Source organism: Acomys minous, assembly GCF_964271855.1.
Source record: "Acomys minous genome assembly, chromosome: 18".
NCBI classification, from domain to species: Eukaryota; Metazoa; Chordata; class Mammalia; order Rodentia; family Muridae; genus Acomys; species Acomys minous.
In genome coordinates, this window is record NC_140501.1 from 64324306 (window position 1) to 64346540 (window position 22235).

At 46.2% G+C, this 22235-nt stretch overlaps 2 protein-coding genes across 8 annotated transcripts; both read left to right on the top strand.

The window, feature by feature from the left end:
* Nucleotides 1-213: 213 nt before the first annotated feature.
* On the top strand, nucleotides 214-11246 carry NEDD8 (NEDD8 ubiquitin like modifier). The gene is made up of 4 exons (XM_084767784.1): nucleotides 214-374; nucleotides 9612-9659; nucleotides 9814-9896; nucleotides 10885-11246. Exons 1-4 carry the CDS (start codon nucleotides 357-359, stop codon nucleotides 10979-10981), a joined length of 246 nt encoding a protein of 81 aa, XP_084623910.1. The 5' UTR covers nucleotides 214-356; the 3' UTR covers nucleotides 10982-11246.
* A 1933-nt stretch (nucleotides 11247-13179) lies between these two features.
* LOC311589396 (magnesium-dependent phosphatase 1-like) lies at nucleotides 13180-19353 on the top strand. 7 transcript variants are annotated; one of them, XM_084767782.1, is made up of 7 exons: nucleotides 13201-14983; nucleotides 15093-15153; nucleotides 15227-15337; nucleotides 15666-15773; nucleotides 15864-15949; nucleotides 16041-16163; nucleotides 16379-16674. In XM_084767782.1, the coding sequence occupies exons 1-6, from the start codon at nucleotides 14947-14949 to the stop codon at nucleotides 16130-16132; spliced, it is 495 nt and encodes a 164-aa protein (XP_084623908.1). In that variant the 5' UTR covers nucleotides 13201-14946; the 3' UTR covers nucleotides 16133-16163; nucleotides 16379-16674. The 7 variants fall into 7 exon arrangements, with proteins under 7 accessions (XP_084623903.1, XP_084623905.1, XP_084623904.1 ...); XM_084767781.1 differs by having other exon boundaries at nucleotides 13202-14983; nucleotides 16535-16667; XM_084767777.1 differs by lacking the exons at nucleotides 15666-15773; nucleotides 15864-15949 and adding an exon at nucleotides 18999-19353 and having other exon boundaries at nucleotides 13180-14983; nucleotides 16535-16599.
* Nucleotides 19354-22235: the final 2882 nt, after the last annotated feature.

Consider the following 22235-nt stretch of genomic DNA (forward strand, 5'->3'; position numbering starts at 1 on the left):
GAGGACTACAACTCCTAGGATGCAAAGGACGAAGCTGCCTCCTGGCATGATGGGAAAAGTAGTTTGTTCTGCTCCAACTCGCCGCTAACCCCAGCTCGCTGGGTACGCGCGAGGTCTCAGGGCGTCGTCTGTGCTCTTCCTACGCCGGCTTGCCTTTTTCTCTACAACTTTACTGACACGAAACACGAGGATATTCCTGAGCCTTTCGGGAACCGGGTGGAAAGAGGAGAGGGTGGATCCGGAGAGTGACCCGGAAGCAGAAGTGTCCCTCGCCGTGGAGTGCTGGGAAGTGGCAGCGGCGACCACAGCGGGAGAAGCAGCACTCTAGCCGCCTGCAACCTCAACCTGGGAGGAAGATGCTAATTAAAGTGAAGGTGGGAGCGTTTCCATGCTTGCCAAGACTCAGTGGTGCGGGGTTGGCCGCTGCGTCTTAGGGGAGAGGCGGGAAGAAAAACCATGCCTTTCCTGAACTTGGAGGGCTGACACCCTCGGGGCCCTGCGCGAGGCGTGATGGGAAGTAGGGGGACCCCGGGAGGCTTTGAGCGCTAGAGGCCGGTCCCGCCTGGAGACCTCGCGTGTCTGCCTTCCCTACTTCCTTGCCAGGCCTGTGCTGTGACCCAGAAGGAGGCAGAGTTTGTCCTGGTCTCACTGTATTCGAGCCTGGCAGTAGCTTGGCTCCTCACTCCAGAAAAGCTTTGCGCCCCCCCCCACCCCCCCCAATTCTTCATGCCGACGTTGCATTCTTACCCCAGGCACCACACGGAAGCATTGGTCTGGGGAAGGTGAGAGCCTCTCCGCAGCTAGACGATGAGCTTTTGCGGGCGGTTGGCAAGGTTAGCGACTCACGCATCTTTCAGTAGCTAAGCTAGGAGCAGTGTGAGCACTTGGCACCATCCTGTCAGAGCTGGACCTTAAAAACCAACCTCACGTCTGTGGCCGAGTCGGGCTACTTATCAGTGCATTAGTTCTTGGTACTCTTGTCTCCCTCCCTCCCTTAATTCTTAATCAGCTTTAACCCCTCATCAGCCCTTTCTGCCGTTTTTTTACCTTTGTGCGTTTAGACAGAGACAAAAAAACTGACAATTGATGCAGGCTGGCATTAGTTCGACCTTTTAATAGCTGTGTAAATCTGCCCTCAGATGCTGTATATGTCAGCTGTTGTTAACCTCTTTTCCCCAGTCCTTCCAGAAAACGTCTTTAACTAAGAGTTGAAGCCAGAGAGAGCAGATTGATGATTACAGTTTTTCAAACATTGGTAATGCATGAGTTAATAATAGGTCTTTGAGTCTTAAACACCATTTTATTTATCCATTGTTTTTAGTGTGTGCAATAATAGGTCTCGTTGAGAGGGGTTTTTTTTTATTCATAAGTATCGTTGTGCTTTGCCAATACTCACCTTCATCATTTCTCTCTTTCATCTCCCACAAACTGACTCTTTCCTCCTCCCAAATAGCCCCCTCTGCAACCAGTTTCAAACACAGAAATATTAGTGATGGGTGAGATCCCTGAAGTTCCAGAAGTCAGGAAGCCAAGGCTGGAGGGTCTGGAGTCTGAGGCCAGCCTGGGCTACATCTAGAGACCCTGTCTCAGACAAAACTGGGGACGAAGGGAGAGAGAGGAGGGAAGGGGGCCAGACCTGAGTAGACTGCTTGCGAAGCATGTGTGAAATCGTTTGACTCTCAACAGTATGAAATACAGAAATTTATTAATAGCTTAAAATTTAAAAATATCAGTATCTGTGCTTATGTTCTGCAAGATGAAAAAGGGTGTATTGGCGGGTAAAGATGCTGCTTTTGTGACACTTGTGTTCATTTTCTGTCACGTGTGTTACTAGTTCCTGTGTATTTGTCTTCTGGGGAGAGGGGACCTTTATTTTATCTGTACAGGTGTTCTGTCTGCCTGTGTGCAGGTGTATTGTGTGTGTTTAGTGCCCCATGAAGCCAAAAGAGGGTGTGGGATCCCCTGGGACTAGATTTACAGATGATTGTGAACTGCCAAGTGGTTTCTGGGAATGAAACGTGGGTCCTTCACAGTAGCAGTTTTTCTTGTTTTGTTTTGGTTTTTGTTTTGTTTTTCGAGACAGGATTTCTCTGTGTAGCCTGGACTCTGTTTGTAGACTCTGAACTCACAGAGGTCTGCCTGCCTCTGCCTCCCACACCTGGCTACATATTTTTTAAAGTGGCTCACTGTTAAAATTTTGAGAGGCATGGTTGTATACACCTTTAATCCCAACTGTTGGGAGGCGGAGGCAGGCAGGTCCCTGTGAGTTCAAGACCAGCCTTGGTCTATAAAGTGAGTGCAGGACAGCTAGGGCTATAGAAAACCCTGTCTCAAAAAACAAAAAATAAAATAAAATAAAATAAATATTGAGCCGGGTGTGGTGGCTCATGCCTATAATCCCAGCACTCGAGAGGCAGAGGCAGGTGGATCGCTGTGAGTTCGAGGCCAGCCTGGTCTACAAAGTGAGTCCAGGACAGCCAAGGCTATACGGAGAAACCCTGTCTCGAAAAAAACCTAAATAAATAAATATTTTTTGAGACACACTAATGGATGAATGCTTTGCTTTTTTATCACCTCCTGCTCCAAAGGAGAGGTTATTCACATGCTTTTGTTTTGTTTTGTTTTTTTGTTTTTTTCCGAGACAGGGTCTCTCTGTGTAGCCTTGGTTGTCCTAGACTCACTTTGTAGACCAGGCTGGCCTTGAACTTACAGAGATCCACCTGCCTCTGCCTCCGAAGTGCTGGGACCCGCCACATGCGGCGGTTATTCATAAGCTTACATTAGTGTTTTAAAAAATAATCTACGGCAGCCGAGAGTGGTGGTGCATGTCTTTAATCCCAGCACTTGGGGTAGTTAGTTGTGAGTGTGTTACCTTGTGAGTTCTAGAAACAGACCCCAGGTCCTGTGAAAGAGTACACTGAGATGTCTCTAGCCTCACTTCTGTCTAATATATCCCTCTGTCCATCTCTTTCTTGTTTGCTGATTTTTCAAAAAAGTCTTTATTTAATGTATTTAAATGTTCCATCTGCCATGTACACCTGCCAGTCAGAAGAGAGAGAGCTTTAGGTCATATTATAGATGGTTGTGAGCCACCATGTGGTTGCTGGGAATTGAACTCAGGACCTCTGGAAGAGCAGGCAGTGCTCTTAACCACTTGAGCCATCTCTCCAGCTTGGTTTGCTGATTTTTTTTTTTTAAATTAAGTATATAAAAGCAATATTTAGCTGCTTCTGTACAACATATAGCTTTTAATAGTGTTCTTTTTAGATCACTATTAAGTGATCTCCTTCATAGTTAAGTCCTTCCTGATTTTATTTTGTTTGAAATAAGATAGGGATGGGACTGGTGAGATGGCTCAGCAGTTAAGAGCACGGGCTACTCTTCCACAGGTTCTGAGTTCAGTTCCCAACAACCACACTGAGGTTCATGACCATCTGTAAAAAAAAAAAAAGGGGGGGGGATCTGGTGCCCTCTTCTGGCATGCAGGTGTACATGCAGGCAGAGCACTCCCAGAAAAGAGGGAGGGCAAGGAATAGGGTAAGGCATTGTGCATGCTAGCTACAGATTTCTGAATGAAATCTGTTACCTCATCTCTAATCCTAAAATACGATGCATCGCCCTCTGTCATAAATCACCTTTCCATTACCTTGATGAGTGCTAATTTTATTAGTCGGCCAGGTATCTGGAGCACAATTCTTGAGTCACTTCCTTTTTATAGGTCCTTATTTTTGTATGAAACCAGTGTCTGCTTCACTCTTCTTTGCATTCCCATCTGATCTGGGTTTCACTCACGTTGTCTGTGATGTCTCCAAGTTTTCTTAGCACTCTGCTTCCTGTAGTGCAGTGGCTCAACCTTCAGTACAGTCCCTCGTGCTGTGCTGACCCCTGACTGTGACACTGCTTTTGTGGCCACTTCCTAACTGTGGTTTTGCTGCTGTTATAAGTCATAAATAATGTGTGTTTTCTGATGGTTTTAAGTGGTCATGTCTATAATGACAGTCCTTGGGGAGGGGCAACATCACTGTGTTCCACATTGTTAATACAAGTCATTTTGTGGACAGGTGTTTTCCTTTCTTTCTTTTTTAAAAAAAATAAATATCTTGGAATGGAATTACTAGATCATAGAGATGTTTTGTGTAAATTTAAAAGAACTGTCAGATTGTTTTCCATGGAGTCTGTCACTTTCCTATCCTGCAGTCGCTGATCTCACCAGTTGCTTTGATTACATAGTGAGACCTTGTCTCAAAACAAGGGGCTGGAGAGACAGCTCAGAGGTTAAGAGCACTAGCTGCTCTTCCAGAGGTCCTGAGTTCAATTCCCAGCAACCACATGGTGGCTCACAACCATCGTAATGAGATCTGATACCCTCTTCTGGAGTGCAGGCATACATGGAGGCAGAACACTGTACCAGAAATAAATAAATCTTCAAACAGACAAACATAAACAGCATGGTTTTCTCCCTTCACTGTATTACTCATTCAAGCAGTTGCTAGGGTTACAGCTTTCCTGCCCTGCGATTTTTCTTTAAAACTTCAGTAAAGGGCTGGAGGGTTGGCTCAGAGGTTAAGAGCACTGACTGTTCATCCAGAGGTCCTGAGTTCAATTCCCAGCAAACACATGGTGGCTCACAACCGTCTATAATTGGATCTGGTGCCATCTTCTGGTGTGTATATGTAATAAATAAATTAAAACATAATAATAATAATAATAAAATAAAACTTCAGCAAAATTATTCTGAAACTTTAAAGGCTCAGGGGCCTCCTTGGCTACACAATGAAGCCTAGGATACATAATGTCCTGTCTTAAAACAAAATGCAAAATCCTGTATTATTCACTCGTAGACCCAAATCATCTCAAATTATCACGTGGACATTATACATTTTTGTTTGGTTGGTTTTGGTTTTTCGAGACAGGGTTTCTCTGTGTAGCCTTGTCTGTTCTGGACTCCCTTTGTAGCTCAGGCTGGCCTCGAACTCACAGTGGTCTGCCTGCCTCTGCCTCCTGAGTGCTAGGATTACAGGCTTGCGACACCACGCCCAACTTGACATTGTTATACTTAAAATTCCTCCTTCCTCACTTTTTTAAACAAAGTGCAGAAAGCATAACATTTATTTGTTAAATTAATTAGCACACAGAAAAAAATTAAATGACTGGTGGGCATGGTAGCATATGCCTTGTTCTTATGAGTTCAAGGCTAGCCTGATCTACACACAGAGTTCCAGATCCTGTCTCAAAACACAACAAAATTAAATGACTTCTTACAGTTCCCAAATGACCCAGTGTTCGTTTGGCTCATTTGGTTCACATGGTTTTTAATGTACTTTACGTCTCCATTTCCTATCAGTTGGTAGTTAGATCTACAGGCTAGATTATTCTTTATCTATTATAGCCAGGATTTCACTGGAAGCCACAAAATGAAGTCCCTCTAATTCTCTCTCTCTCTCTCTCTCTCTCTCTCTCTCTCTCTCTCTCTCTCTCTCATTCTCTCTTCTCTGTCTCTCTCTCTCTCTAAAGGTTCACTTTATTTTATTTTATTTTTTGGGAGGGATATATTAGAGTTATTTATTTAAATAATTTATTCAGATTACATTTCAATTGTTATCCCCTCACTTGTATCTTCCCCACTCTGATTTTCTTGCTTTATGTAATAACAAGAATGTTTAAGCAGTTTCCAAAGTAGTAACAGTTAATGTGTACACTGAAATGTGACTAGTGAGACTGATGAATTTAAAGTTTAATTATATTACTTTTAAAAAAAGATTTATTTATCTTATTTATTGTATAACAGTGCTTTATCTGCTGAATAAGGCATCAGATCACATTATAGATAGTTGTGAGCCACCATGTGGTTGCTGGGAATTGAACTCAGGACCTCTGGAAGAGCAGGTGGTGCTCTTAACCACTGAGCCATCTCTCCAGCCCCTAATTATATTACTTTTAATTAGTAATCCCAGCTCTCAAGGAAACAGAGGCAAGCTCATCTCTGTGAGTGCGAGGCCAGCCTGATCTACAAACCAAGGCTACACAGAGAAACCCTGTCTCAAAAAAAAAGGTTAAAAGTGAGTTGGGTAGGTGAGTCTGGTAGTACAGGTCTATAACCCCAATTTCTCAGAAGACTGAGGCAGGATGAGCCTGAGTTCACAGCCAACCAACTTAGTACCTCCCCAAAAAAAGGGCGTTGGAGAGATGGCTTAGTGATTAAAAGCACTTGCTGTTGGGTCGCTAACACCCATGTGGCAGCTAACAACCATCCTTTGGTGCCTCCAGAGGCACCAGACATGCAGCAAGCACACTTACATGCGCTGAGGCAAAGCATTTGTACACATAAAATAAAAATAAACAATTTTGGCCAGCACTCAGAAGACAGAGGTAGGAGTGTGAGGCCAGACAGGGCCATGTGGTAAGCCCCTGGCTCCAATAAATAAGTCCATTTTTTAAGAGCACAACATGGTAAGACTCTGTCTTAAATAAATAAATAGTTTTTAGGGAGCCTAAGGTTATATAGCTCAGTGAAGCTCTGGTCTGACACGTGCAGGGAGGGAGCCGGAGCGAGAGGAGAAAGGAGAAAAGAGGAAGCAAGAGCCTGCATGGGAGGGCGGCCTGAACAGGGCACTCAGGAAGCTGAGGCTGGGGAAGCATCTGAACCTACAGGTGTGGAAGGTCAGCCTGGGCGGCAGAGCAAAGGCATGTCTCCAGAATACGAAAGGGGGCCTTTTAGTTTTAGTAAATAAAGCCGAGCTGATGGCTTGGTACTCTGGAGAAGGCAGGCTGACCAGTGAGTTTTAGGCTAGTCAGGGCTATACAGAGAAACCTTGTCTAAAAACAAAATCCACCATGTCTCCCCCTCGCCCCTCTCCCACTTAGAATCCCTGTTGTGAGATGTGGGGTTTCCTAGGTATGTACATATGTGAACATCTAGAAAGAGGTAGGTAATTACACATGGCGCCTAGTGGCCTGAAGACCTGGAGTTGAACCCTCAGGACCCACGCAGTGGAAGGAGAGACCTCTGACTTCCACGTGTGTGCTGTGTGACAAGTGAACCCACACAAACACACACATGTACATAAAGTGAGTGAGTGTAATACAGTAATAATTACACGCTGTTATGTGCGCTGGTACATGAAATAATCTGTATTCTGCTTGTATTTTGTACGGGGTGGAGGTCAGAGGACAGCTTTGTGGAGTGGCATCTCTCTTTCCACCTTTACATGGGTTCCAGGGTTAGATCAGGCCTCTAGGCTTGTACGCTGAACACTTTTACCTGCTAAGCCATCTTACTAGCTCATAAGGTGGTGTTTTCTAAGGTTTGGGGGTGTGTGTGAAACAGGGTTTCTCTGTAGCCAACGGTTCTAGAAATAGCTCTGTAGTCCAGGCTGGCCTTGAATTTACAGAGAAGCACCTGCTTCTGCCTCCTGGGTGCTGGGATTAAAAGTGTGGGAAAAGGGCGGGCTTTTTATAAGTTAATGACCTAGAAATGAAATTCTGTAGTTGAAAAGTCTTAGCATTTCAAATATTAAGATATATAAACCAAAATAGAGCTGGGCATGGTGGCGCCAGCTGGTCTACAAAGCAAGTCCAGGATGATGAAGAACACAGAATTGCAAACCTCACTTCGTCATGAGAAGGTTTTATTTTGTTAAGCTATCACCCAGCACTCAGGAGGCAGAGGCAGGTAGATCCCTGTGAGGTAGAGGTCAGCCTGGATTACAGAGAGTTCTAGGACAGCCAAGGCTGTTACACAGAAAACCCTGTCTGAAAACAACAACAAAAACTACCAATAAACAAAAAGGACTGGATGTCTCAGACTAGGCTCGACCTACTTGTAGCTAAGGATGATCTTGAACTTCTCACCTTCCTGTTACATCTCCCAAGTGCTGGGCACAGGTGTGCACCGCTGCACCAAGTTTATACAGCGTGTGTTAGCAAACCCATGGGGTCATGCATGACTCTACCAGCTGAGCTACATCCCCAGCCTTAATTCCGTGTTCTTGAGATGGGATCTTAGTATGTGTGCCAGGCTGGCCTCAGTACCCAGGCATGCTAGGATAAGAGACATGTGCCACTCTACCCGGCTAACTAAGGGCTCTTAGAGAATGTGGTGATGGGAGGGTCTGGAGAGACGGGTCAGCAGTTAAGAGCACTGATTTGTCTTTCAAAAGACCGAGGTTCTGATTCTCAGCACCCACGTGCCACTCATAATCACTGATGCCAGTTCCAGAAGATCTGATGCCCTCTTCTGCCCTCCACAGACACTGCATGTGTGCCGTGCACAAACATGCAGTAAAACACCTGTACACATAACATAGAAATAAAGGTTTGAAAAAAATAAAATAAATCAGTTGTAATAGAGCACACCTCTAATTCTAATACTTAGAAGGTGGAGACAGGAGGATCTCAATTTTGAGGCTAGCCTGGGCTACATAATGAATGTGAGGTCAGCCTGAGCTACATACTAAGAACTTGCCTCCAAATAAAACAAACAATTAGGTGATTATTGGTGTTAAAAGTGTTAATGACATTCACCAGAACAGAAAAAGGCATTATACGAGCAAGATTTTAAATTACACTCATGTGTTATGTGTGTATTTGTGTGAGCATGCAGAGTTCAGAAGGCGACCTGCAGGAATTGGTTTTCTCGCTTACCATGTGGGACCCGTAAGTTGAACTCAGGTCACTAGGTGTGGCAGCAAGTGCTTCCACTCCTTGAGCTATCTTGCTGGCCCAAAGGGAAACCATATGTTAAAGATTCTTGAAATTTGAAGGGATAAGGGAAGGTATTGAGGAAAATAAAAGCGAATAATACCCCTAAACTAGGCCAGTGTGGTGTTTGTGGTCAGGATCACTGCAGGTTCTTCAGACCTATCTGTAAGGGCAAATACAAGAGCCATAGTCACTGCACTTAGGAGGTGGAGACAGGAGCATTACACCTTTGAGGCCATCCTGGGACACATGGTAAATTCCAGGCCAGTCTGTGCTGCCTAGTCAAAACAAAACAAAAGAGCCAGGATGGATGACAGATTAGATTGTGTGAAATGCAAATTTATTTTTTTCAAAGATTTATTTATTTATTTATTTATTTATTATGTATACATGGTCTGCCTGCATGTACATCTGCAGGCCAGAAGAGGGCATTGTAGATGGTTATGAGCCACCATGTGGTTGCTGCGAATTGAACTCAGGACCTCTGGAAGAGCAGTCAGTGCTCTTAATCTTTGAGCCATCTCTCCAGCCCAATAATAAGTCTTTTATATTGTTGTAACAAAGACATTGTGATAAAAGAAAGCATGTAATTTGGGGCTTATAGTTCAGAAGGTGAGCCCATGACTGTCATGGCGGGGAACATGGCAGCAGGCAGGCAGGCATGGCGCTGGAGCAGAAGCTAAGAGCTCACACCTCAGTCCACAAGCAGGAGTCCAAAAGAGCGCGAGCTGGGACCGGCTTGGCCCTCCGAAGCCTCCAAGCCCACGCCCAGTGACACACACCCTGTCCTTCCCAGTCAGTTTCACCAGCTGGGGACTGATGTTCAAACAGGAGCGTGGTCCCATTCAGTCTGGCACAGAGAGCAGGCTGATTTTGGCCTGTGGGATTTATGACGTCTTTGTCTGTTTTAGACGCTGACGGGAAAGGAGATTGAGATTGACATTGAACCCACAGACAAGGTGATGTATGCTCAGCACATCTTTCCTCCTTTCTTTGTGTGTGTCCTTCGAGTACACTTATGACCTTGGTCCTTTTGTTCTCGTTGTCTACACAGCCTTTGTTCTTAGTATTTCTATAACTCTAAGCAGCCTCTGACCACTTGTTCCTCCAAAGGTGGAGCGAATCAAGGAGCGTGTGGAAGAGAAAGAGGGAATTCCCCCACAACAGCAGCGGCTCATCTACAGTGGCAAACAAATGTAAGTCTGGATGGAAAGCAGGGCTCAGCAGTCTGTGCGGATGAGTAAAGCGGAAGGCGCAAGGCTGGAGGGGCACCGGGCCTGCCACTGCGTCAGGCAGGAGGGCCACCGGGCCTGCCACTGCGTCAGAGCATCCCTGCTTTCAGCTCTCTGGCAATTTGGTAAAACATACGAAGTTTTCTTATAACAAGAGAAGGCATAGAATAAAATATAATTATAAACTAATATTTAAACAGATAACAAATTACTAAAACAAATTTGTAGAATAGTAACATGTGCTTCTTTATTAATATATTTTTTAATTGTAGTATGTTGAGTTATGCAATATTCATAGGTGTGTGCACTTGAATGCAGGTGCCCTCGGAATCCAGAGCTGTCAGATCTCCTTGGAACTATACTTACAGGAGACTGTGAGCCTCCTGAAGTGGGTACTGGGATCTGAACTCAGGTCCTCTGCAAGAGCAATTTGGGCTTTTAACTACTGTGCCATCTTTCCAAGCTCTCTCTATTAATATGTTGTTGTAAGGTCTGATGATGGGTCTGATAGCTTCTGTTTTGTTGTTATTGTTCTTTTTAAATTTCAAGATACCTGCAAATAGTCATAATGTAAAGATACCTAATTTCTATTGGGTAAGTTACCATATTGTTAACACTGTGGGTCTCTTTGTCTATGCTCAAAATTAAATACTAATTACAGTTGGAAGTTAGTAAAAGTAAAGAGTATTTATCTTGGGCGGGGTGCGGTGGCACACACCTTTAATCCCAGCACTCAGGAGGCAGAGGCAGGCGGGTTGATGTGAGTTCAAGGCCAGCCTAGTCTACAAAGCAAGTCTAGGATAGCCAAGGCTACACAGAGAAACCCTGTCTTGAAAAACAAAAACAAAAAAGGAATATTTTTCTTATCCAAATTCCCAAAGAGATCCACAAAACTCAGGTTACAAATCCTGTCCTAGATGATATCTCTAATGCTTTTTTTTTCCCCTTATAGGAATGATGAGAAAACAGCAGCTGATTACAAGATTCTAGGTGGTTCCGTCCTCCATCTGGTGTTGGCTCTTAGAGGAGGAGGCGGTCTTGGGCAATGATGAACCTCGGTTCCATTTTACCTCCTTGTCCTGTCGCTCATAATGAGGCATCACATATCCTGTCACTCTCTGGGGCACCAGAACCACTGCCCCCTCCCTTGGATGCCCAGTCTTGTGTGTCTGCTGGTGGGAGAATGTGAGGACCCCAGGGCGCAGCGTTCCTGGCCCAGATGGCCCTTGCTGGCTGTTGGGTTTTAGTTTGCAGTCCTGTGTGCTTCCCTCTCTTATGGCTATGTCCTTGGTTGTCAATAAAATATTTCCTGGCCTCCTGGAATCTTTCTTTTTGCCACACATGACTGAAATTAAAATTGACACAATGGTAACCAGTAGAAGTAGAACGGTGGAAGGGAGCAGCTGTTAGGTTTGTTTTGAGAAGGTTCTAACTTTGTAGCCCTGGCTGGCCTCGAACTTGCTATGTAGGCAGACTAGCCTCAAACCCACAATGATCCTCTTGTCTGCCCTCAGAGTGCTGTGTGAAGAGAATGTAATCTTAGTCTGGGCCCAAGGTGACAACAGTCTTGGGATGCTTGACCCATTGAGACTTTGTCTCTACAAACTGATAAATACCTTGGTATAGACTCTGAGGAAGGAAGTTTTAACCCTAACCCAAGACAAAAGACATGAGCCAGGTATTGTATTGTAAAAGCGACCGTAGATTTGGAGGAGGAAGAGAGGAAGATCGGAGGTTCCTGCTCAAGGCACCCGAGTTTCAAGATTGGCAGGGGCGATCTCACCCCAAGTTTGGTCTTCTGTCAGATGATCTGCTATACTCCTGAGAATTGCGCCAGGGGAATTGCCCCATGGAACTGAACCCAGAAGGCTTCATTCTTGTTCCCTTTAATCTCCTTTCCTCCTATTTAGGTAGTTGGGTTGTAAGGGAGGCACATGCCTTTAATGAATTCCTAATATGTAGAATTGTTAAGGAGTTGGAGCCAGCAGTGCTGAGATTAAAGGCATGTGCCATCAGCTTGGAATATTCTTTATTTTAAAACAAGTTTTTGATAGGTATCCCAGGCTGGCTTTAAACCGTAGCATCCTTTTTAAACTATTTTCTTTCTGTTCTTAATGCCTCTAACTTCCTTCTCCACCCCTTATCCTTCCTAATCCCTTCCAACACCCCAACACTAGGTAGGAGAGAAAGAAGGTGAGTGGGGAGAGGGGGTGGAGTTCTCTTTGGCTACTTCTGGCTGATTGGGGTCGTCAGGCAATACCAATCTCAGTTGTCAAGATAGCTAGTAGTCCGGCAGCAGCAAACAGCAGCAGGATGAATGAGTAGCCTTCTTCCAGAGTTAAACTATCTCCAGCTGGCAAAGGCCACGCCCCTCTCAGCTACATGAGGCTGTTTATCAGCTGTGGATAAGCTTAAAAGCAGCTCCATAGCCCACACTTGGGATTAAAACAAAAACTTGTTTATATAACATAACTGAGTTTTTAAAGAAACCAAAACTTTTCCACTGCATTGAACTCCTGATTTTGTTAGTTGGTTAGTTAGAGACAAGAGTTTCTCTATGTAGCTTTGGCTGTCCTGGCACTCCTGTATACCAGGCTGGCCTTGAACTAACAGAGATTTGTTTACCTCTGCCTCTAGAGTGTTGGGATCAAAGGAGAGGGACCACCCCACTTGGTTTGCTTTCAACTTTTGATCCTCTTTTTTTGGAGGGGGAGGGGGTCCAAGACAGGGTTTCTTTGTGTAGCCCTGGCTGTCCTAGAACTCGCTCTGTAGACTAGGCTGGCTTGGAACTCACAGAGATCCACCTGCCTCTGCTTCCCGAGTGCTGGAATTAAAGACGTGTGCCACCACTGCCCAGTTCAACTTTTGATCTTGCCTTAGCCTCCCTAGTAGGTGGGATTACAGACATGACCCACCACTTGGCTTCAGTGTATCTTTTCAACTGAAAAACATTTTACCGGGTTATCCCAAGTAATCCTGGATGGGGACGTTGTCATCTCTCTTGTATAGATGGGGCCACTGAGCTCATGGGAATTATTTCTTCGAAGTTCTAAATGCTAGTTTAGGAAAATCAGCCATTGGCATATGAATGAAGAAGGAGGAGACTATGATGGCAGGTAATGGGCCACAGGGCAGAAGTAGGCCAGGCTATTGTTATCAGGTTAGAATAGCTGAGTATCTGCCCAGATATAGTGCCTGAAACTCTTAATAAATATAAATCTTATTCTCACACATAAAAATTGCCCCAGCCAGCGGGGGTTCGACTAAAGCTCGGGAGGAGATTCACCTGTATGAAGGACAGAACACAAGACACAAAGAAGAGGAGCAAGTCTGAATATTGATCAAGCTTTCAAACTTTATTTTTCAGGCAGCAGCTTTTATAACGCAGGAGATAGGGAAGCATATTGCTATGGCAACCCAGCTGCAGGCTATCTTAAAAGACAGGGAATTCCAGGCAGGGTCATAACATTCTGCCATAAAGAGTATCTTGCTCTATCTTTGTCTAGTCTAACTGCTAAACCATAACAGGGTCAACTAGTTTCTGGTAAAAGGCAGGCTTTGTGAGAAACAGAAACTTAAAGGTGCAGCCTTGGACAAGATGGCTGAACATTGGCCATATGGCCTACTGTCCCCAACAAAAAATAAAGGTCTCCGTGTCATTATTCAGAGCAAGGACGGCCCCCGAAAAGCTACTTTTACACCAAAGGTTGTCCCTTTGCCTGACTCCATGTTAAGTGGCTCTGTTGGTAACTTGAAATCAGCCATGGTAGCTAGCTAGGTGTGCTGGCTCAAGCCTGTAATAACAGCACTTGGGAGGCTGAGTCACCAGACTCGAGAATTCCAGAGCAGCTACATATGTGGTGAGTTCAAGGCTACCCTTGCCTACATAGTGAGCTCCTGTCTTGAGGAAGGAAGAAGAGGAAAGAAACAAAACCACAACTGTCCATGTTTCAGAGGTTGACAAACACTTCCTACAAACTGCCAGGTCGGCCAGCATGCTGTTGCTGAGGATGGTAGAAGCCAAGAGAAGAGATTCTCTCCCAGTGCAACCCTGCTGGACCTTCATGCTGGCTTGGACAAAATCTCAGAGGCCTTACAAACGCCCCACCTAGGTTTGCTCTTTCTTTCTTTTTCTTTCTTCTTTTTGCCTTGGACAGTCTTAGAAGCCTTACGTTTTAAGGCCCACCTAGGTTTTTTTCTTTCTTTCTTCCTTCCTTCCTTTCTTTCTGTTTGTTTTTTCAAGACAGGGTTGCTTTGTGTAGCCCCAGAACTCACTTTGAGACTAGATTTTCATCGCCTGTACTGATCTCAACTCCTAGGTATACATAACCCCGGGCTAGGTCTCCTGTGGAGCTGTGTTAAGGCACACGTTACCGCGGGGTGCAGAAATTACGTTCTTTCTGCTTTCACTGTCAATGAAGGCTGGTTTTTATACTATCAAGATGCTAATATGTAAATACAAGATGAGCATAGAATAATAAACTGACGAGATGAGGTTTCAATTCCAAGAAAGGGGTGCAAAAAGAAAGTCTCCGTGGCTTCTCTGGTGAAAGTGGTAAGCTGGGGGCTGGGGAGACGGCTCAGTGGTTAAGGCGCCACCTGTTCTTCCAAAGGTCCTGAGTTCAATTCCCAGCAACTACATGGTGGCTCACATCCATCTATTAATGAGATCTGGTGCCCTCTTCTGGCCTGCAGGAGTACATACAGGCCGAATATAGTATAAATAATAAATAAATGTATCTTTAAAAAAAAAAAAAGGAAAGGAAAGGAAAGGAAAGGAAAGTGGTGAGCTGGGTGGTGTCGGGAAGTGGTGGCGGGTGCCTTGGAGAAAGGTGTGGTCACCCACGGCTGGTAAATCTCCGCACAGAGCCTCCGTAGGCGCTCTTCCGATGTCCGACTAGGCGACGCTCTAGTCACCAGAGCGTCGCCGGCTCTCCGCGGCGTGCCGGCCGCCCACCAAGACACCATAGAGTTGGGGTTCGCTCAGCGACAAGTTGGGGTTTCCGGGTGGATCATGACGCGGCTGCCAGAGCTTGTGGTGTTTGATCTGGGTGAGGAACGGCAAGGGATTGTTTAGTAAAACGCTTCCCTCCTCGGCTCCCGGAGGAGGCTGTGTCCGCGCTCCGCCAGGTTGAACCTTCTCCCTCCTTCCTCTCGCAGATTACACGCTCTGGCCTTTCTGGGTTGAAACACACGTAAACCCCCCGTTCCGCAAGAAGAGGTGAGACAATAGGAAGGTATGGGGCCAGGGAGGACCTTGCGGGAGCTGAGCGTTATGTCGTCATCCACTCCAGAGATGGAACGGTTCAAGATATACGGGGCAAGAGCATCCGATTGTACCCGGAGGTGCCCGAGGTCTTGGAACGATTGCTGAGCCTTGGAGTGCCGGTTGCTGCTGCTTCACGGTGAGAAAAGTGACAGAGTCCTGCTAACTCACCGCCAGGCGGAAAGAGATTTCATGTAACTCCCCTGGGTACAGGAAGTGCAAATGTACAAATGTTCTCTCTCTCTCTCTCTCTCTCTCTCTGTCTCTGTCTGTCTCTGTCTCTGTCTCTGTCTCTGTCTCTGTCTCTGTCTCTGTCTCTGTCTCTGTCTCTCTCTCTCTCTCTCTCTCTCTCTCTCTCTCTCTCTCTCTCTCTCTCTCTCTCTCTCTCTCTGTCTCTCTCTCTCCCGTCCCTCATCCTGTACTCTGTACTTCCCCCGTACTGATTGATTGATTGATTGATTGATTAGGACAGGTGCGGTGCAAGGGGCCAACCAACTGCTGGAGCTCTTTGACCTGGTCAAATACTTTGCTCATCGGGAAATCTATCCAGGCAACAAAGTCACACACTTTGAGAGGTAGGCAGACAGGCAAGCGTGGGAGCAGGAGAAGTAGCGAATGAGCGGTCACCTTGGCAACTGGGTTACCCCGCGCCCTGTCTTTCACAGGTTGCACCACAAGACTGGAGTCCCTTTCTCTCAGATGGTCTTCTTTGATGATGAGAGGCGGAACATCACAGATGTTGCCCGACTTGGTACTGTGTTACCGGAGGGGCTGAGGAGGAGGCAGATGAGAGTAGTGAGAAATCCTGAACGCTTGGTAAAATGTGATTTATTTTGTTGTAGGTGTTACCTGCATTCACACCCGGAATGGAATGAGTCTTCAAATGTTAGCTCAAGGATTAGAGACTTTTGCCAAAGCCCAAGTTGGATCCTGAAGTCCAACCCTGTGGATAAGCCTCATCTGAGGTATAAAGCTGAAAAGAAATCAAGAAAAGCCTTGTCAGGTGCATTTGTAATTATTTAAAGTGGACGTGTGTGGCAGTGAGTATGGGAGGGTTTTTAAGCCAGTAGAGGCCTCCAGGCTTTTATTTGCAAAAGTTATCATTCGACTATAGATGATGGAAGAAGAAATTAAAGTCACATTGTCTTCCCTGCACCTCTGTCCCTTGGACTTCCTTTAGTTTGACCATGCAGAGCAGGACCTGTGACATCTCCTAAGACAGCAAATGGGACAGATGGTCATCAAATGGGACTTGAAATGAAGCTTAGAAGAGCAAGAGAACAAATAATAGCCTTTGAGTCAGCTTGCTCTTGTTTGATTTTTGTTTGTTTGAAAGGGTCTTGGCTGACCTCAAGCCTGCAGCCGTCTCCTCCGGCAGCCTTCCAAATTCTGGGATTATAGGTATGTGGCCCCCCCTGCCCAGCACGATGCTTTGCTTCCTACTTAATCTTCCCAACCTACTAGTTACAACTTTAGACAAACATGTCGGGGCTGGAGAGATGGCTCAGTGGTTAAGAGCACTGCCTGCTCTTCCAAAGGACCCAGGTTTAATTCCCAGCAGCCACATGGCAGCTCACAACTGTCTGTAATTCCAGTTCCAAGGGATCTGACACCCTTGCCCCCATACCAATGCACATAAAATAATATTAAATAAATTTTAAAAAAAAGACAAACTGTCCACATCTCTGTGCTTGTTTTCACATTTGCCAAGGGACACCAGCACATTCGTTGTAGAGAATCACACAGAGATGAGCAGTGATAGAAATACTTAGCATATGCTTTGTGCTGAGCGACTGGTGGCCAGTACTTTACTTTCACACAATATGGGTCTGCTCCATTGGACTCTTGCTTGTTTGTTTGGTTTGGTTTTTTTCTGAGGCGGGATTTGTCTGTGTAGCCCTGGCTGTCCTGGAACTCTCTCTGTACACAAGGCTGGCTTCGAATTCAGAGAGATGTGCCTGCTCTACTCTGCCTCCCAAGTGCTGGGATTAAAGGCCTGTGCTGCCGCCGCCACCACCACTACCACCCAGCTTTATTGAACTCTTAAAAGAAAAAGAGAAGGGTCTAACTCCTAAAGAAGCAATACAGAAACTGAAGGAGACGGAAGAGCTACAAACAGCCCAAAAGCATGGGACCAGGGAAAAGCAAAGTAACAAGAGACAGGGGCTGCTGAGGAGGGTGCATGGCACCGGGGAGGGTGGTTCATGTCAATTCTTTGAACTTAATTTTTAAAATTTGTTTACCTTTATTTGATGTGCATTGGTGTTTGTCTGCACATAAGACTATGTATAGACATGTGAGCAGGTCAGATCTTGGAGTTAGAGAGTTGTAAGCTGCCATGTGGGTGCTGGGATTTGAACCTGTGCTCTCTGGAAGAGCAGTCAGTGCCTTTACCCACTAAGCCATCTCTCTAGCTGGGGTGGGTATGTGTACATGAGCTCAGAAGAGGCCGGACGAGGGTATTGGATCCCCTGGAACTGCAGTTACAGGTTGTTGAATTATGTCACTAAAAGTGTTTTCTCTCAGCCTTCTGACGTCCCTGAGAAGCTAACCAAGTGTGCCTGCTACCGACCCTCCGAGCTCTGGGGAAGCTGGCTGGGTGAAGGCTTGTTCCAAGATCCGGTAGCACAGAGGGCTGAGAATCAAGCAGGGGTGGGGGTTGGGGGATGTGGGCGCCTGTGCATTCTCTGACGGAGGGGAGCCAGGTTCTCGCGCACTCTGGGGGAGGATCCTCTGCTGCTTCAGGGGAGGGGTGCACAGGGTAGCTTAGCTCGCTTTGCCAGAATAAGACAGCCAGAAGACAAAAGAACTAGGTTTTAATTCGTGTACCAAGTCTGATACATTCAGTCTAGAGGCGAGAGTCCTAGCTAAGCTGACAGAAGGAGAGAGAGAGAAAAGCCTGGGTGATATATACTCACTTATAAGTGGCTATTAGCCCAACATACATGAGAGTCTCCACTCAGCGGGGGGCGGGGACAGATGCTGGGACTTGCTGCTGGACTCCAGATCAACAGACTGCAGAGCTAGAATACCATGAAGAGGGGACAGAAAGACTGCTGTGAAACAGTCTCTCCTAGAAATGTCTGCATGGAAAAGACTAGAGCACCAGTAACATCAGTGGGCGTGTTCGTGTGGAAGGGGAAAGTGCCATGGGACCCCACCCCTAAACAAAGAACTACAGTGGACTATTGACTGCTGGGAAAAAGAATTAACCTCTTCCAGGGATAAGCAGCCAGCTTGGGGCTCAGTTGTTCAATGTAGGGTGGTCAGTCTTGAAAACACACACACACACAGACACACACAAAACAGACTCAGGAGGTTCTATTTATATGTACTATGTGTGCATGTGTGAGCTTGCGTGCACGTATGTACCAAATATCATCAGAGAAAAAGAGGCTATCAACTTGAGAGTGGAGAACACGGGAGGGGTTCAAGAGAGCATAGCTGGGGGTGGGGGGTTGGAGGGAAAAAGGGAGGGGGAATGATATAATTAAAACCTGTTGTTGTTGTTGTTGTTTTTGAGACAGGGTTCTCTATGTAGCCCTGGCTGTCCGGGACTCTCTTTGTAGACCAGGCTGGCCTCGAACTCACAGCAATTCACCTGCCTCTGCCTCCCGAGCACTGAGATGTGGGAAAGATTAAGCTTTGTCACAGGTGGAAGCAGTCTTAGCAGGCTTTACCCTTGGGGCAAGCCATGAATACCTTGTGACAGACTGTTCCGAGCCTTCCTGGGCTTGGAATTCAGGAAGCCGACCTGGGAACCCCACCGTGGCTATTGTTTTCCTAATTGACCCTTGAAGGGAGAAGGAGACCGCCCTTTGCTTGTGACTGGGAAGGTGGGGCAAAGAAAAAACAACAGGTGAAGGCGAGCAGGGCTCTCGGAGAGAGGAAGGGACCGGACCAGCTCACGGGACAGAGACACCTAAGGACCCGTCCTGCGGAACGGATTCCAGAAGGTTCACTCTTCTGTCCCTTTAACCTTTTTTCCCTCTTGTGTAAGCTAGTTGGGTTGTATAATAAAGTTTAATTGTTAATAAACAGAGCCAACACTGAGATCTGCCTGCCTCTGCCTCCCGAGTACTGAGATTAAAGGTGTGTGCCACCATGCCCGGCTATTTAAAACTTTTTGTTTTTTTTTTAAAAGATTTTAAAATTATTTATACAGTATTCTGCCCACATGTGTGCCTGCCCACCACAAGAAGACATCAGATCTCATTAAAGGTCGTTGTACGCCACCATGTGGTTGCTGGGAATTGACCTTCGGAAAAGCTGACTGTGCTCTTAACCTCTGAGCCATCTTTCCAGCCCCAATTAAAAACATTTTTAAGAAAAGAAAAGCCAAGCCGGGCGTGGTGCGCACACCTTTAATCCCAGCACCCAGGAGGCAGAGGCAGGCGGATCACTGTGAGTTCGAGGCCAGCCTAGTCTACAAATCAAGTCCAGGACAGCCAAGGCTACACAGAGAAACCCTGTCTCAAAAAACCAAAAAAAAAAAAAAAAAAAAGAAAAGAAAAGAAAAGAAAGGCCTAGGAAGACGGAGAAATGGACAAAAGGCTTGGAGCCCAGAGAACAGAGATAAAGAACTCCCGCGCCCCCCCCCCACCCCCATTTTTAAAGCTCTGGGTTGTAAAATGAAGGTGCTGACCCGGGCTATCTCCATTCTCCAGGGCCTCTTGTTAACTCAGAGGAAGCTCTGATGTGTTTTATCTAAAGGAACCAGGTTAGTCACACCCTTCCACCAAATGGGGTTTTGTGGTCACTTTCTGGAGACAGGAAGGAGTGCTTCCTCTTCCTGCACGTAGGTAAACTGGCTTTTCAGGAGAGGGGTGAACTCACAACCTTTACCCACTACAGCCCCACAACGGGTGGTTGTGGGTTGACAACTGTGGGTGCTGGATGTGCTGCAAGACTCTTTTTCTTTTCGGCTTTATTTTTATTGTTGTTTCTTGTTTTGTTTTCTGTTTGTTCTTTTTGGTTTTTTTGTTTTTGTTTTTGTTTTTTGTTTTTTAGGCAGGGTTTCTCTGTGTAACCCTGGCTGTCCTGGACCTCACACTGTTCACCAGGCTGGCCTCGAACTCACAGAGACCCACCTACCTCTGCCTCCCAAGTGCTGGGATTAAAGGTGTGCACTAGCACAGCTGGCTTTGGTTTTGTTTTCTGTGTGGTGGTTTTGTTTGTTTGTTTGAGACAGGGACTATGTAGCCCTAGCTATCCCAGAACTCCCCATGTAGACCAGGCTGGCCTCAAACTCACAGAGATCTGCCAGACTCTGTCTTCTTAGCTTTTGTTTGCTTTTAGATTTTTCTTATGTGCATGTATATATGTCTATGTGTATTTATGCCACGTGCGTGTGGGTGTTCACAGAACTCAGAGGAGGGCATTGGATCCCTGGAGCTGAAGTTACAGTGTGAGCTGCCTGATGTGGGTGCTGGGAACTAAACTTGTGTACTCTGGAGGAACAGCAAGTGCTCTTAGCAACTGAGCTTTCTCTCCAGCCCTTACCTTGACTTTCTAAAGTTTATATACGTCATGCTTTTGAGAATTAGAAACCGCATTGCTTTCTTCATGAAAGATCCTTTTGCTTGGCCAGGGCACTCTAGGCAAGAAAAATTCACTCACTTTTTAAAGCTTCTTTATGGAGCAAGAGGAGTTAACACAGGGGCTGTTAAGTGTAGGCAATAAGGAGGAAGCAGCCCAGTCGGCTCGCCACGTGTACTGCGCACACACCTGCCTGCAGGGCCAGGTACCCAGAGCTCTGTGAAAGACTTGAGAGGGTGAGCGACACGGGGTAAGGTCACTGTCTAACGTCTGCTGTCTGTGCTGTCTCATCACCGAGGATCCGGCAGCAGAAGCTGCTGCTTTTACAGCTGCACAAGTCGCTGACTGTGACAGCATCTGACTGGAAGTAGAGGGTTGCGAGCCACTCAGCAATCTGCGCCCTCATCTTGGGCTGCAAGTGCAAGGAAAAGCCCTGTTTTGTTTGTTTTCTCTCTGAATCCTGGGTGCTGTGGGAATGAGCGAGGCCAAGCTGAAGGAGCACAGCTTTTTGCTGGAGAGACAAGTCAGGCTGTAGGTGTCCCCAAAGCTTCCAGAAAGGATGAAGACAATGAAAAAACATTGGCAGGTTGGGTGGGTGTCCTGAGGAGTTTGGGTTATCTTTCTGCCTTAAGTGCCAAATGCTGACAGCTAAAGGCTTTTGTGAGTTCCTGCTGAGGTGGCAGTGTAACTGAGAAAAACTCATTGTCTCTGTCCATGTCTGTCCCCGTCCCCTGCCCCCCCACCCCCTCCTTGCCTGAGCTTTGAAGGAGGCTTTGCTACAGAAGAAGCCCTTGGCCGCCCTTCTTTTGGTAGCAGAAGACTTTTTTTGTCCTCTGGGTACGTGGATCCCTAGTGTCTATGTGTCTTGTTCTTCCTGGTCCTGAGAGCTGTTTTAAGTAGTAAAAAATAATGAAGTATGTGTGCGTGAAAACAAATGGCACTGGGCAGTGCCACTAATCCCAGCACTTGGGAGGTACTGCCAGGCAGATCTCTGAGTTTGAGGCCAGCATAGTCTATAAATAAAGTTCTGAAACAGCCAGAGCTACAAAAACTCTGTCTTGTGGGGGGTAGGGGAGATGGGGGACAAAAAGAAAAGGCGACTGGCCATTTACAATCTCTCAGACTATGTTCTGGGCACTTTTACCTTTCAATTTGATTTGTCACCGAGTTGCCTAGTGCTAAGGTTAAGAAGTAGTCGTCAATACCAGGTGTGGCACATGCTTTTAATCCCAGCACCTACGGAGGCGGAGGCAGGAGGAATGCTATGAGTTCAAACCACCAGAGCTGCACAGCCAGGGTATACCATGTGTGACACACAGAAAGGACGGAAGGAAGGAAGGAAGGAGGGAGGGAGGAACGAATTATTTTATTTGTCTTACAAACATGTTGATAGTCCAACATGGTGGCACATGCCTGTAATCCCAGTACTCTGGAGGCTAAAGCAGGAGGATGAGTTTCAGCCTAGTTTGAGCTACAGAGGGGTTCTAGGATACGTGAAG

Excerpts from the sequence above, each read along its gene's own strand:
- LOC311589396 (XM_084767777.1), top strand. The coding sequence starts at position 14,947 with ATGACGCGGCTGCCAGAGCTTGTGGTGTTTGATCTGG. Across the intron at positions 15,154-15,226 it reads CCCCCGTTCCGCAAGAAGAG|AGATGGAACGGTTCAAGATA; the intron begins GTGAGACAATAG and ends CATCCACTCCAG. Across the intron at positions 16,600-18,998 it reads TCCAAATTCTGGGATTATAG|GGAGAAGGAGACCGCCCTTT; the intron begins GTATGTGGCCCC and ends TGACCCTTGAAG.
- NEDD8 (XM_084767784.1), top strand. Across the intron at positions 9,660-9,813 it reads ACATTGAACCCACAGACAAG|GTGGAGCGAATCAAGGAGCG; the intron begins GTGATGTATGCT and ends GTTCCTCCAAAG. Across the intron at positions 9,897-10,884 it reads ATCTACAGTGGCAAACAAAT|GAATGATGAGAAAACAGCAG; the intron begins GTAAGTCTGGAT and ends TTCCCCTTATAG.